At 44.0% G+C, this 15401-nt stretch overlaps 1 protein-coding gene across 1 annotated transcript in view; it reads right to left on the reverse strand.

Annotated features, from left to right (window-relative positions):
- The window catches only part of LOC134586673 (uromodulin-like 1), a 49397-nt gene extending 34265 nt beyond the window's left edge, over positions 1 to 15132 (reverse strand). Inside the window, exons 1-4 of the mRNA XM_063442402.1 lie at positions 14999 to 15132; positions 8455 to 8697; positions 6423 to 6581; positions 5043 to 5164 (exon numbers count right to left, since the gene is read on the reverse strand). Coding sequence (XP_063298472.1) covers positions 5043 to 5164; positions 6423 to 6581; positions 8455 to 8697; positions 14999 to 15071 — 597 coding nt within the window. The 5' untranslated portion in view covers positions 15072 to 15132. The remainder of the gene's footprint in view (positions 1 to 5042; positions 5165 to 6422; positions 6582 to 8454; positions 8698 to 14998) is intronic.
- Positions 15133 to 15401: the final 269 nt, after the last annotated feature.

Raw genomic sequence — 15401 nt, forward strand, 5'->3', positions numbered from 1 at the left:
GGAGGGGGAGTTAGAAGGGGGTAAGAAGAGGGGGGAGTAAGAAGAGGGGGAGGGGGGAGTAAGAAGAGGGGAGGGGGGAGTAAGAAGAGAGGAGGGGGAGTAATAAGAGAGGGAGGGGGAGGTGGGGTAAGAAAAGAGGAGGGGGGAGGGGAATAAGAAGAGGGGGGTAAGAAGAGGGGGGAGGGGGTAAGAAGAGGGGGAGGGTGTAAGAAGAGGGGGGAGTAAGAAGAGAGGGAGGGGGGAGTAAGAAGAGGGGGTAAGAAGAGAGGAAGGGGGGAGTAAGAAGGGGGTAAGAAAGGGGGAGGGGGGAGTAAGACGAGGGCAATTGCCCCACCCTCCCCTCCCCTCCTCTCCCCTGTCGACAGGCACCGTGCGGGCAGCCGGCAGGGGAGGGAGGAAGAGAGGACCCGGGAGCTCAGCCTCTGGGTCCTTCTTGCACGAGCACAGATCGTTGCCGCGGTTACCATGGCAACGTTACGGCTCTTGCGAGAGTAAACTCTAGCCCTGGAGCTACGGGCTAGAGTTCACTCTCAACACTGTGACCACCAGTGATTCCTGGTGGTCGCAGTGGTGAGAGTGAACTCTAGCCCCATAAACACACTGCCCCCACACACCATACACATTCACACACTGCCCCCATACACACACACTGCCCCCACACACACCATACACATTTACACTCATTGCCTCACACACACACACACACACACATACACTGCCCACCTATACACACACAACCCCCCATACTAACATTGCCACACACATACACAGCCCCCTCATACACACATTGCCCCACACACCCTACACATTCACACACTACACCCCCTCACACACACTGAACCTTTCACACACAGTGCACCCCTCACACATTGCACCACTGCTCCTATACCCTACTACAGCCTCATATCCCAGCAGACCCCAGGTAAGTTGTCAAACTGTTCTTAAATGGTTTGACTGCTTACTCTGGGAGGGGGGCCCGGCCCTCCTGGCACTATAACCACTACACAGAGCAGTAGTGGTTATTGTGCATGGATTATTTCTTTAAATAATCTACAAGTTCCCCAGTAGCCAGCAAGCCAGCCAGCCCACAGGCCAGCCAGCCAGCCCACAGGCCGACAAGCCAGCCCACAGGCCTACAGCAAGCCACAGGCTTACAGACAGCAAGCCCACAGCCTGCCAGCCGCAGCCAGCAAGCTACAGCCAGCCAGCAAGCCACAGCCTGCCAGCCAGCAAGCCACAGCCAGCAAGCCACAGCCTGCCAGCCGCAGCCAGCAAGCCCACAGCCTGCCAGCCGCAGCCAGCAAGCCCACAGCCTGCCGGCAGTAGCCAGCAAGCCCACAGCCTGCCAGCAAGCCCACAGCCTGCCAGCAAGCAAGCCACAGCCAGCAAGCCACAGCCTGCCAGCCGCAGCCAGCAAGCCCACAGCCTGCCAGCCGCAGCCAGCAAGCCCACAGCCTGCCGGCAGTAGCCAGCAAGCCCATAGCCTGCCAGCAAGCCCACAGCCTGCCAGCCGCAGCCAGTAAGCCCACAGCCTTCCAGCAAGCCCACAGACTGCCAGCCAGCAACAGTAATTAAGGTAAGAGGAGACAACTTGGCCTAGGTATCAGCAAGCTATGTTGCGTTGCTATATTGTGAATAGGAACCAAAGTGTTGGAGAGACCGCCCTCCAGGCCCCATTAGACTCCATTGTAGTCTCTAATGGGACCTGGAGGAAATTCTTTCTAACACACTCTCTAAAGGACAATTAGATAGTCTATGCTAGAATGACCCCCCCCCCCCCTCCATGGCCCATTAGCCCTCAATTGTAGTCTCTACTTGGACCTGGAGGCGACTGTTTCCAGCAGGGACGCTGAGATGGCCTCTGTTAGAAAGACCCCCTTCCAAGCCTATTAGACTCCATTGTAGTCTCTAATGGGGCCTGGAGGGGATTCTTTCTAACACACTCTCTAAAGGACACTGAGATAGCCTCTGCTAGAAAGACCCCCCTCCATGGCCCATTAGCCCTCAATTGTAGTCTCTACTGGGGCCTCGAAGGGATTATTGCACTTTTGTTCCTTGTGTCTAAAGATTGTGTAGGGTGTGGCTGGAGGCGGTGCATGGAGGCGGGACAAGAGTGGCGCTTGCTGCGGAGTATGGGTGGAGCCTGTAAGGGGGCCCTTGATTTATTTTGCCCGGGGGCCCTGAGGGTTCTCAGTCCGCCCCTGTATACAGGTTGCATAAAGATTTCTCTAGTTTAAGCAATTTTGTTTGCAAATAAAACGATAACCATTCGACTGACACTCTAAGTATAACAATCCATTCTTCTTGCAGTTGTTATGGTACAAGCAGACTTTGGCTGACCACCCCACTGGCTTTTGTCAAACAATTATCACATTCATTTCTAAGTCGTAGTGCTTCCGTAAAAACAAAAATATATTTAAAATATATATTAGTGAACAGTGCACACACACAAAAAAAGATAGTTTGGTATTTTACTTAAAATCACCTATCTCAGCCAGTGGCGGATCCAGGGGGGGGGCAACGGGGCAATTGCCCCCCCCGAGATTCTCCCCTGCCGGCTAATGCAGGGCTGACATTGCCCAAGTGCCAGCCCTGCATTGTGCCTGCAGACCGGGGAGGGAGATCAGTGATCTCCCTCCCCGGTCTGCAGGCACATTACTGACAGCCGACCGGCAGGGGAGGGAGAGAGGACCCGGGAGCTGTTACCAGCAGCTCCTCCGGGTCCTCCTCTCGCGAGATTTGGAGCGTTGCCGCGGTTACCACGGCAACGCTCCAAATCTCGCGAGAGTGAACTCTAGCCCTGGAGCGCGGGCTAGAGTTCACTCCTACCACTGGGACCATCAGGGAATCCCCACTGGGACCACCAGGGAAAGAAAGATGTCCCCCCTCCTCCCAGTAAAGGTAAGAAGGGAGGGGGGACATAAATTATATATTAATTTTAATTAAATGTTAAAAAAAAAACACACACACATTAAAAAAAAAAAAAGCCCCCCCCCTATCTTTCTTCTACACACACATTGCCCCTGCCCCCCATACACACACACACACACACACACACACATACACACACATTGCCAATGCCCCCATACACACACACACATTGCCCCTGCCCCCCATACACACACACACATTGCCCCTGCCCCCCACACACACACACACATTGCCCCTGCCCCCCATACACACACACACATTGCCCCTGCCCCCATACACACACACATTGCCCCTGCCCCCCACACACACACACATTACCCCTGCCCCCCATACACACACACACATTGCCCCAGCCCCCCATACACACACACATTGCCCCTGCCCCCCATACACACACACATTGCCCCTGCCCCCCATACACACACACATTGCCCCTGCCACCCATACACACACACATTGCCCCTGCCCCCGATATACACACACATTGCCCCTGCCCCCCATACACACACATTGCCCCTGCCCCCATACACACACATTGCCCCTGCCCCCCATACACACACACACACACACATTGCCCCTGCCCCCCATATACACACACATTGCCCCTGCCCCCCATATACACTCACATTGCCCCTGCCCCCCATACACACACACATTGCCCCTGCCCCCCATACACACATACACACACATTGCCCCTGCCCCCCATACACACACACACACACACATTGCCCCTGCCCCCCATACACACACACACACATTGCCTCTGCCCCCCATACACACACACATTGCCCCTGCCCCCATACATACACACACACACACACATTGCCCCTGCCCCCATACACACACACATTGCCCCTGCCCCCATACACACACACACATTGCCCCTGCCCCCCATACACACACACATTACCCCTGCCCCCCATACACACACACACATAGCCCCTGCCCCCCATACACACACACACATTGCCCCTGCCCCCATACACACACACATTGCCCCTGCCCCCCATACACACACACATTGCCCCTGCCCCATACACACACACACACACACACATTGCCCCTGCCCCCATACACACACACATTGCCCCTGCCCCCCATATACACACACATTGCCCCTGCCCCCCATATACACACACATTGCCCCTGCCCCCATATACACACACATTGCCCCTGCCCCCCATATACACACATTGCCCCTGCCCCCCATACACACACATTGCCCCTGTCCCCCATAAACACATTGCCCCCACATACACACACTGCCCCCCATAAACACACTGCCCCCACACACATACATTGCCCCACACACACACTGTAACTGTCACACACACATACTGACCCACACACACACTGCACCCCTGACATATACTGCCGCCCTCACGTACACACTGCAACCTTCACACACACACACTGCTAATACACTGTCCCCCTCACACACACACACACACACACACACTGCACCCCTCACACATTGCACCACTCACACATACCACTGCTCCTCTGCCCTACTACAGCCCCATTCCCCAGAGGACCTCAGGTAAGTTGTCAAACAGTTCTTAAACAGTTTGACTACTTACTCTGGGAGGGGGTCTTGGCATTATTGGCACTATAACCACTACACTGAGCTGTAGTGGTTATTGTGTCTGGATTATTTATTTAAATCTACAAGTGCCCCTCCCGAGATCAGGCTCTGCATCCGCCACTGATCTCAGCAAACAAATATGGGGGTTCAATTCCATCATTTGGCCATGTTGTGTTAAGCCCACCACTATGTAACTGTACCCCAATATTGATGGGTCCTACACTCATTTTAACATGGGAAATGTACATGCTAACTGCAATACTGACTGCTTAAACTGATTCCGGAGACTCTCCGCCCACCCACTATAGATGCACCATTAACAAACCTATCAGCTAAGGAGACATATAGAAACCTGCCTGTATGGTGCACTCCATCGCCAAGGCATTCAGACATGAAGGTTAAAACATCTCTGATAAAATATCAGTCATTCCTTTCTGATTCCTGCACCAGTCTATTTGTCCACCACAACTACTGCAGGAAAGAGACTGGATGTTCTGTAACAATGTATAATAAAAGTCTTACATACCATGGAGTGTAACAGTCTGCTGTGATTGTAGAAACCTGGATCGATCTGACGAAGTGCGTCAAACTCTGCTTTTACTGTGAATATTCCATTGTACCAGTATTTAATAGTGTTCCTATCGAGATCTAAGAAGAGTAAAACATAGATTTTATAGCCATAGATCCCAAAGCTGGGAGATGAACGATACAGAATCAAGGGTTTACATGAGACCAGATGCAGCTGAGTTGAAAGAGACCTCCCCAATACGCTCCTGTACTTGTACCCAAACTAGTAATATGCTGCTGTGCATGCATCCAAAACTCGTCATGATCTCCTATATACTTGTGTGTAAATTATCTATCTTAGTTACCAAACGTAGCACCCTCCTACCCATCTACCCAAACAACCAGCACTCTCCACTACATCTACCCACTCTGCTTTTTCAGTTGCCTCTACAGGAAAAAAAGTGATTTGAAAATTATATTGATTTGTTAATCATGCACAATGATAAACCTATGATACATTGTAATACTATAATTCATAGATACATTATTCCCATCCATCACCACCTCCCTCTAGACCATTGACTGTTTGGTGTGTGCTTGGTTATTGTGTATGTTTTTGCGATTGTGTGTGTTGGGGGTATTCATGTTTGTGGGTGTTTGTTTGTTTTTTGTGTATGTTTGCCCATTTGTGTATGTGTGTGCACGTGTGTATATGTTTGATTATTTGTGTATATTCGTCTGTGTGTTTCACTATTTGTGCATTTGTGTGTGCGTTTATTCTGGTGCGTCTGTATGTGTTTAGTTATTTCTGTATGTGTGTGTTTAGCTATGCGTGTGTATGCTCAGCCATTCTTCTATTGTGTGTCTTTGGTTATATGTGTGTTATGTGTGTATTCGTGTGTGGCCATTTGTGTATGTGTGTGTTTGGCTATATGTGTATGTTTGAAGAGTACTTGATTCCATCCTACTCTGCATGGCAATCCAATTACTAGCCATCTGAGGGCTCCGCTCTAATGCTTATTACATCTTATTATATTATAGATCCTGCACTTCAATATGATGATAATCCTGCTGTGTTTTGAAACACCAGTGAACTTATAAGTTTATCTGTAAATAAACTGTCAAATTGTATATTTGTCCTTTAACATCTGGTAGTCCTGCCCTCCAATAAATATTGCATTTTGTAAGATGGACAATTTTGTATTCATTAGTTAAAGCATAGCGTTAGATATCCACATGGTATGGGAAGTAGAAGATCATTTTGTAGATTCTGTTAATGTCTGTTCTGTGGTCCTTTCGCTGCTCATGTCGTGATACCAGCACAATTTAACTCAGCCATTGAAACAGTTAATACAGAGTATAACATTGCTTATAAATTGTGAAAGCATCAGTCACTGACCCTGAGGAACCGGTGATACACAGAAGGAATTATTGGAGAAGCAGCATTTCTGTAATCCGGGACAATCCAAGTCACTTGTACATTTGGGGCCCATCTGGTCTCTTGGATTAGAGTGACATGTTCCAGGGCGCCTAGCAAATTCACTGAATCTCCCTGAGGCTGCAGAGGGCAAAATTAGTATTACATATGAAGCATGTCGCGTCTAAAGAAAATGGTTTTTATTCTACCAATACACACAATGCAATTTATAACCCATGCAGCTGTCTTAAACCTCTCATTTTGCTAAAGTGAGAATAAATGTTAAACGGATGATGGGCAGTGGGACAATCATTACTCTGAGTACAATTACAGAGCCATTTACAAAAGTGAGAATTCATAGTGAAATTCAAATTTAAAGGATCATTAAAGGCACCCAGACCAATTCATCTCAATGCCACTTCAGATTATTCTTTTACATATCTAATAGTTGTCCTAGAAAGGCTGTTTAACCTATGTGGATTTATGTGTTTGCTTATAAAGGTGATAGAGGGAATTCGTATGCTAGTGGCGCGAAAGCCGCTAGCATTCATATGCTAGTTTCACAAACAGTGACTTTCAACACTGTTCGTGAAACGAACAAAGTACCGAATGGGAGACCACACACAGGAGGTCATGTGGCTCCCATTAACAGATTGCAACATTGTAGTGTTCCCCAGTTAATTGATTCGCGGGGTGGCCGCCGTTTGGATACCGACCACGTGGCAGCAGCCATTTTGGATTCACTCATAGGCCAGCGGTGTTTGGTCGTCGAGTGCCTGGAACTAAAATCGGCTACTCGACGGCACAAACACCGCTGGTCTTCCAGACCGTTCGGGAACACCGGTCTTTCAGTACTTTCCTTCAAACTGTGCATTCGTGTGTTTTATTGAGAATTCATATTAAAATGTATTTTGTGTGGCATTCGGCTGATTGTGCTGGGATCTGAGCGGCAATCTACCGAAGTATGCGCTCAGATCCCAGCTATCTACCTATAGGTCATTCGGTACAATAGCCCGAATAATGTGCCAGTTACATATTTTTGAGTGAAAAGCCCGGTTCTGCTGTACGGAGGGATAATCCACTTAACAGGATATTCTGTGGCAGTATCCCTCTCGTACAGCAGTGCATGGTGGGAGAAATGTCCTGTATGTTAAGTTCCCCATGTAGTCCCCTACTGTATAACCCCTGTAAAAAGATTAAGGAAACCCCTTGCATGGGGAACCACAGAAATACTGGAGCATGTGAATAAAAACCTCAGTTGACTCCCAGAACTCTGTTTCGTCCGGTTACTGGGGGATTTGGGATATTGCCTTCATTTCAGCGCTTTTCTTGAATTACTTTCTTTTACCAGCGGAGATATTGGGATTTAATATTGCAGCTCTGCTACAGTAACCCTTTCAAATAATAATGTTTTACTGATATCATATATATTCTCTTTAGACTGAACTGATACAAGTCAACTGATACAAGTCTTAAAGGAGTACTATAGTGCCAGGAATACAAAGCTGTATTCTTGGCACTATCGCTCCCTCTGCCTCCGCCTCCCTCCCTTTATTTACTTACCTTATCCCAGTTGAAGCTCCTCTTCCTTCTCCGTCCCGCAATGAGCGGGCTCTAATGTGCATGCGTGGCAAATGCGTATTAGAAGTCCCCATTGAAAAGCATTGAAACAATGCTTTTCTATGAGGGTAAATTTTATGCTGAATGTCCTCAGAGCACTAGGTACAAAAGAGATACTGCACCCAGACCACTTCAATGAGCTGAAGTGGTCTGGGTGCCTACAGTGTCCCTTCAATGGTGAGGTCTGTTTACAAAAATATTATGCTATTAAAGAACCTATCCATCTACACTGAAACAGTTGGAACTGGAGTTAGAATTATTTTGGATTTGTAAGTTTCAAGTTTAATATATATTTACATCCTTCACTGAAGTTACGTTGTTTGTATACAACACTTTACATGCTGCTCAAAGAGCATTTTGTAGTTTAGATAGATCAGCATCAGATAACACTTACAGGCGGCACAATAATGTCCAACGTTTTCATATCCTTCACAGCATTTCTGAACCTGAGTAGTTTCAGGAACATCTACAGAATAGTATTCGGTTTTATAATACGTTCTGGGACACATCCTCCACGGAATCCAGCCCCCACACAGCATCTTCGTTTTATGCTGTTTTTGGAAAGGTATCATTTTGGTAACATTTTTGGTCACTGTATATTCGCAGAGATGATAACTTAATGGAGAGATCATGTTTTCTAGAGAAAAAAAAGATTTGTAAAAAAAATCAACACATATAGAACCATGATGGTTTAACCCCTTAAGAGATATTTTATATAATTAAAATTGATGGCCAAAAACCATTTACAAGCTCAACTTGTATAAGTCACAATTACATTAATGCATTTAAACACTATAGATGGATTTTGCATTCAGAAAATATATCTAGTACATCCAGGGCCTCAGAGTGATGAAACATGCCTCCCAACTGTCCAGCGTTTGGCAGGACAGTCCCAATTTCAATGTCTTGTCCTGCCATCCCAGAATTGGATCCCTGGTGTCCTGCATCTCGTGACACCAGGAAACTGTCCTCTGGCAGCACGTCATGAGGACATCATTTGATGCATTTGCGCTGTGCAGTGGGTGCTAGAACCATGCAGGGAACACTTCCGCAGCCAGGGGTCTCTACGTGATCCTCTGCTTAGGAGGCCGTCTGAGAGACCTTCTGTGAGCTTACTTTCCGGGCAGGCCCTCCCACAATGGGAATTGCCACTGATGCAAGTGACGAAGTCCCACCACCTGTCCTGATTCCCCCTTTGCAAAGTTCTGAGGTATGTTGAAATGTGGACTAGTATATCCCGATGGAAGACAAACCCATCACTCTGTAATAAAATTTCAACTGCTCAGTGAGCCAACCAATAACTTAAATATTGGCCCAATGAGTTTGGAAACCTTACTATTCATGCGAATAATGATAACCACCAATATTAATTTATCAAATTATAATGAGACCAAACAGTGCAATTATTTACAATGCCAAATAAAAAGTTTGCTAAATTTTTACATTGAGATTAAAGAAACTACTAAAGTGGGAAATGAGTAGCTAGTGGTAAAATAGTCAAACTGCTTTTGCTGCAAAGAAATATCAAATAAAAATTCTAATTTTAAGCGGTACTGCCGCCATAAGTAAACGTCATCTAATCTGCTTCTATATAAATCCCAGTGTTTGAATCTCTTTTTATTTTTTTTTTCCTTAGCGCATGAGTTTTCATAAAATGGGATTACTTTTTCCTTATGTATATCAGACAAGCTGACAACATTTGACAATGGGCAGGCTTTAAAGCAAGGTTCCGTTTCAGATACCAATCAAATTTACCCATAATTCATTAGTAAAATCAGCCCCACAGAAAGGCAAAAAGCAAACATCGCAAGTAGAGGAGAACAAAATGGCTGCGCCCAGTCATTGAGATATGGCACTTGGAAGAAGCAATAATAAATATAAATAAAGTCAAGAGCAAGGGAGGGAGTATAATCATTAAGACACAGAGTGCATAGAGAAAGGAAAACCAGAAAAATTATGTTAAAAAAAGGCAGGCTGTTTTAAGGAGTTATTTAAAGGAGATACTAACCAAGGACCAAGTTAATCTGAGATTAAAGGAACACTTTAGTGTCAGGAAAGCAAACATGTATTCCTGACACTGTAGGTGTAAAAATGCATTTAAAAAAATGATTTGACTCACCTTTATTCCAGCACGGCTCGCTCTGCCCTGTTCCGCCTCCCTGGCTGGGATAATCAAATTTGATGATCTTGGCCAACCCAAAGCTTTTACATAGGAAAGCATTGAGAGGTAATTGCACATGTGCTTTATCAATCATCATCTCCTCATCAGTGCATCTCTATGGGGAGTGTTCAGTGTCTCCATGCAGAGCGTGGAGACACTGAACATACCGGCTGCACACTGTGCAGCATTGACCCAGGAAGCCCCTCTAGTGGCAATCTGAGTGACTGCCTCTAGAGGTGTTCCTAGGCTATAGACATCAGAACAATTACATTAAGCTGCAGTGTTTCTTGTAACTATAGTGTTCTTTTAATGTTATTAGAACATTATGTTTAATAATGTTATAATGTTTATCTAGCATTATGATCTATATCAGTGGTTTCCAAAACCAGTCCTCATGGCCCACCAACAGGCCAAGTTTTGTCAGTATCTCTATTGGAATAAACAAGGGATACATGCGTCGTAGACTGTTGGTGGGCCATGAGAACTGATTTGGGAACCACTGCTCTATATTGCAGTTTTAATACAGGACAAAGTATGCAGGTCTTCAGCAGCCTTGGACCTCTAAAAATAATCGTTGCAAATCTCACATGTATTAGAGGAAACCTCACCGCATCTTATTCGTGCTTCAAATGAGTTAGTTGTAAAGCTAAATTCTATTGAAATAAATGGGAATTCAATTTTACGTAGCAGGATGCTGCTTCACTAAAAGTGAATTTGTAAGTGTTCCAATTTACAAAAATGGTTGGAAGGCTTCTAAAATTCAATTGGTTTTCACTATATATTGGGGCTGATGTGTACTGTAGTCATTGCTGCCACCCAGTAGTGATGGGAGTGAGTGCAGGACTTCTCTTTTTGCATTTGTATTTAAATAAACTTCTACTAGGCCATATATTATGCCTAGGAAGCACATTGAGTCCATTATCACAAGAACTTCATAGAGATCATCACACAGGTAGAGTTGTAATGAAAATTATTCAACCCTCATTGCAAATCAGGCTTATTTTCAAAATGTACAGACTTTCAGCTGTTTGCAATGAACAAAGGCAACAAACGCAATTGTAACAGCTATTCACAACAAATGTTTCAAGTGGTTTCCCCAACTTCAATTGAAAATGCAACTTTTAATGACTTCTCAAAATTATTCAAACCCTTCATGGCAAGCATCTTTAGTAGAGCACCCTTTTGCTAGTAGGACCTGCTGCAAATGAAATGCATAGCCAAACACTGGCTCCTGGCAACGTTCCTGAGCAATCGCAGCCCATTGCTCATGATCAATGGCTTCCAGTTCAGCAATAGTGCTGGGTTTGCGTTCTGCAGCCGCCTTCTTTAAATCCCACCTGAGATTTTCAATGAGGTTCAAGTCAGGTGACTGTGATGGCCACTGTAGAATTTTCCAAGACTTCTTCTGCAACCAAGCCTTGATGACATTTGAGGTATGCTTGGGAGCATTGTCTTTTTGGAAGGTCCAATGACGCCCAAGCTTCAGCCTCCTCACAGATGGCATGATGTTTTCTACTAGTGTTATGGGCATATGACGTTATAGTGGTAAATAGGAGAACCGGCTGCAGTTACACTAGGATTTACTGATACTTCGATGAATGCATCTTACCTTCCACCCGCTACATGTTTCCAGTGCCAGAGGATGCAAAGAAGCCCCAGAGCACCATGCTTAATTATAGGCAGAGTGTTCTTCTCAGTGTATGCTTCATTCATCTTCCTCCAGAGATACAATTCGGCCAAAAAGTTCCTGTTTTGTTTCATTGCCTCACAGAACAGAATCCCACAACTTCTGTGGCTTATTTATATGATTTTTAGCATATTGGAGACAACTTTTCTTGTGCTTTTGGGTCAGCAGTGGTGTATGTCTTGGAGTTCTGGCATGGAAACCTTATGTGTTTAGTATGCACCTTACTGTGCTCACTGAAACCTCAGTGTCTCTTGCTGCAGGTCTCTTGCAGTCAAATCCTGCCTTCTCAGAAATCTGGTTGCAGCCATTGATAGCTTCCTTTGTCTGTCCCATCCAGGTAGTGTAACCACTGCTCCTTCAACTTTGAACTTGCAAACTATGCTTCCAACGGTGTCACTAGGGACATTCAGTGCTTTCTCTATCTTTTTGTATCCTGTTCCTTGTTTGTGAATGATAATGATCTCTTCTATAAACTTTGTGGACCATTCTTTTGACTTTTTCTGACCGGTAATTCAAGTGTTCCAGCTCAAGCACACCTGGTGCAACCAATGAAACTTTTTTTAGTCCCTACTTTTAAAGAAAACTAGATCATAAAGAAAGAAAAGAAGGACAGATCCTGAGAGAAGAAGAGAAGACTAAGCGATTGAGGAAACGTAAGTTCTGCATGGAAATCTTTTTTCACTATATTCGTTTAAATTTATATTAAATGACCACTCACTGAAGCGGTCTGGGTGCAGTGGTTCTTTAGTTTTAACCCTGTGATGTAAGGCATTGTTGTTTAGTAGATAAGAGAATGCTTTCATTGCAGATTAAATACGTATCACGGGATGTCTACCTGACAGCCACTAGAGGCGCTTCCTCTGTGAGAACCGAGTCAAACGTCTCACAGATATCCTCCCATAGGAGCACAGCATTACTTCACATGTGCTTTTAGTTCCCAAATGTTCCTCTATGGGGAGCTTTGTATTGGACTTTTAGAATCGTTGGCATTACATTGCGCCAGGCAGATTGATCTAGGCGCTGGAAAAAAGGTTAGTTAATTTAAAAAAATGTAAAATAAAATATTTAGGTTTGGGGGGACTTCAATCTAAATAAAGCGTTATATTAGAGATACAGGTTTGTATTCACAAAAAATATAAAAAATATATTTCCTTAAGATAACATTTTCATGAAATGCTAATAAAGACTGTTGGAATTTTCACTAAAATTCCAAACCAGTCAATAGATATCATAAGACAAATTAGGAACTACTTCGTCTTGTGTATTTTTTCCTACACTTTACGTGGTTGACAAAAAGTGGAGCTACCTTTTGACGCACCTTGTGAAGCCCTCATCCATCACTAGTGGCAACTCAGGGGAAAAGGGCTCTTTCCATGGAGGATGTCATGGTCTCACGCTATCCTCCATGGACATCAGTGTTGTACAGTTCTGAAGTCGGCTCCTGGCAGACAAAGTGACAAGAGCTGAAGAGGACCTTTTAGAAGAAGACAGCAGTGCACCTCGAGGGGACAGGCTCAGGTAACCCTTGGGTGACCGTACGGCACGCAAAGCGGTCACCATGCAAAGATCCCAGAAGGGGATTGAACCACATTAAAGATTTGGCAAATTACATCCAATTCATCACAATCATATTCAGTCCAGGCACAGCCACAGCAAACATTGCAAATGAGGAGGAAATATACATACATAACCATAATATAAAAAAATCTTTTTTCACCAGCATGCCGCTTGGACTGCAGTCTGCATGAGATACTACTGTCATTTTATTTCAGTGTTTAAGTACAAAATTTCATCACATTTTCACTTCTCATTTTTTAGAAGTTTATTACATTTAATGAAAATTCTAACATCTAAATGGTGAAGAGAACACTGTAGTGTTAGGAATCCATGTTTGTATACCGAAAGCTATAATGATCATTAAATGGTTTAAAGGGAAACATTTATCAATTTTACACTTCTCTTTTTTTAAAAAACTTTATCACATTTAATGAAACTAATACTTTTAAAATGATGTATACTGGTCTTTTTTGAGAAAATGTCACTTTTTTTCCAATATGGCTGAGCTGCCATGTTGGGACAGACACTTCTGTTATCTGACCAACTGATTCACAACCTAACTTGCCGGCTGCTGCAATTTCACACAGAGCACCCAGAGCTAGTCTCTTTAAATTCTCTCTAAAATATAAATGTAGATAGAAGAGAGGTCCAAGCACTCCAAGGTACAAACTCAAACTTGACAAAAACCGTATAGGTCGAAACGCTGTGATGGAGTGGGTTCAATAAATTTGCCTGTTTGTACTTTGGAGTTCCTGCACTTCTCTTCTATCTGATATTTAGTACTTGGTCTGTAGTTCTGGGACTGTCCTAGTTGCACCCAGCTACATAATACTTGGGACAGAGTGCAGTTCCACATTTCTCCTTCAACTACTTCTACAATATAAATGTAAAGACATGAAATTAGCCTCGGAAGAGTTGCAGTTTTTAGTAAATTGAATGTACTGCGCATGTTTGTCCCATATTTAACAACCATAATATCCCACATGTATGAAATACAGTCCATTTTTTGAGGTTATAGGTTAAGTACCTTAGATATCAGTGGTTCTTAACCTCTTTATATTAACAGCCAAATAAATTACTTATATAACATTAGTTTAGTGGCCTAGTAAACCATTACATCAGCGACTGATTCTTTGACTGTAATATAATTAATTAAAAAAATAAATGGTGCAAATTATGTTCATTAGACTCTTCCAAGAGCCAGGATCGTAGATGCTCTTAGGAAGTTGGTGCTTCTACAGTAAACGATGCTAGGGGTGTGATTTATGTTTTTGATCATTTCAACCATTGGAAACCCACCAAAATACTAATTTAGGACCCAGCCCAGTTTTTAATAAACTCTTCTATAAATCATATCACTTAGGATTATACAAATACAAATAAGACCCATGTCAACTCCTCCTTAAAATAGTAATATATTTAAAAAAACAGATACTCTGCACAAATCAGTTGAAAAACAGGAAATATTAAAAAAAATACGATAGATAGTGCTTTAAGAAATAGCGTGGAAAATATAGATAAATATAGACTTACCAGGATCTTCTGCATATCCTAATCCTGACATCATCCATAGGACCACCACACAGAGGAACTGTTTAAAGACCATTTTGTGGTTTTGTGTCTGTTGGTTCTAAATGATAAAATATTATAGAGCACGCAAGAATGGAGGCTCTCTTTCCAACTGTCACGATGTAGATGTTGTGCATTTGGTAGAGAAAATCCTTAGGGTATTTTCTACCTCGCATTCTCGTTAGCTGTTTGTTCTCAATCCCCAATGAAACACCTGTGCTCCATACAGTACCTTAATTACGGTCTGTGCATGACATGCAAGCTATTTGTTGGTATGGTCCAATGTATCTGAGGATTTAAACTGACATAAAAGGTGGTGATTAAAAAATATACAGAGAATAGAGCACACAACAACACAAAAATCCTG

Source organism: Pelobates fuscus, chromosome 1 (genome assembly GCF_036172605.1).
Source record: "Pelobates fuscus isolate aPelFus1 chromosome 1, aPelFus1.pri, whole genome shotgun sequence".
NCBI lineage: Eukaryota > Metazoa > Chordata > Amphibia > Anura > Pelobatidae > Pelobates > Pelobates fuscus.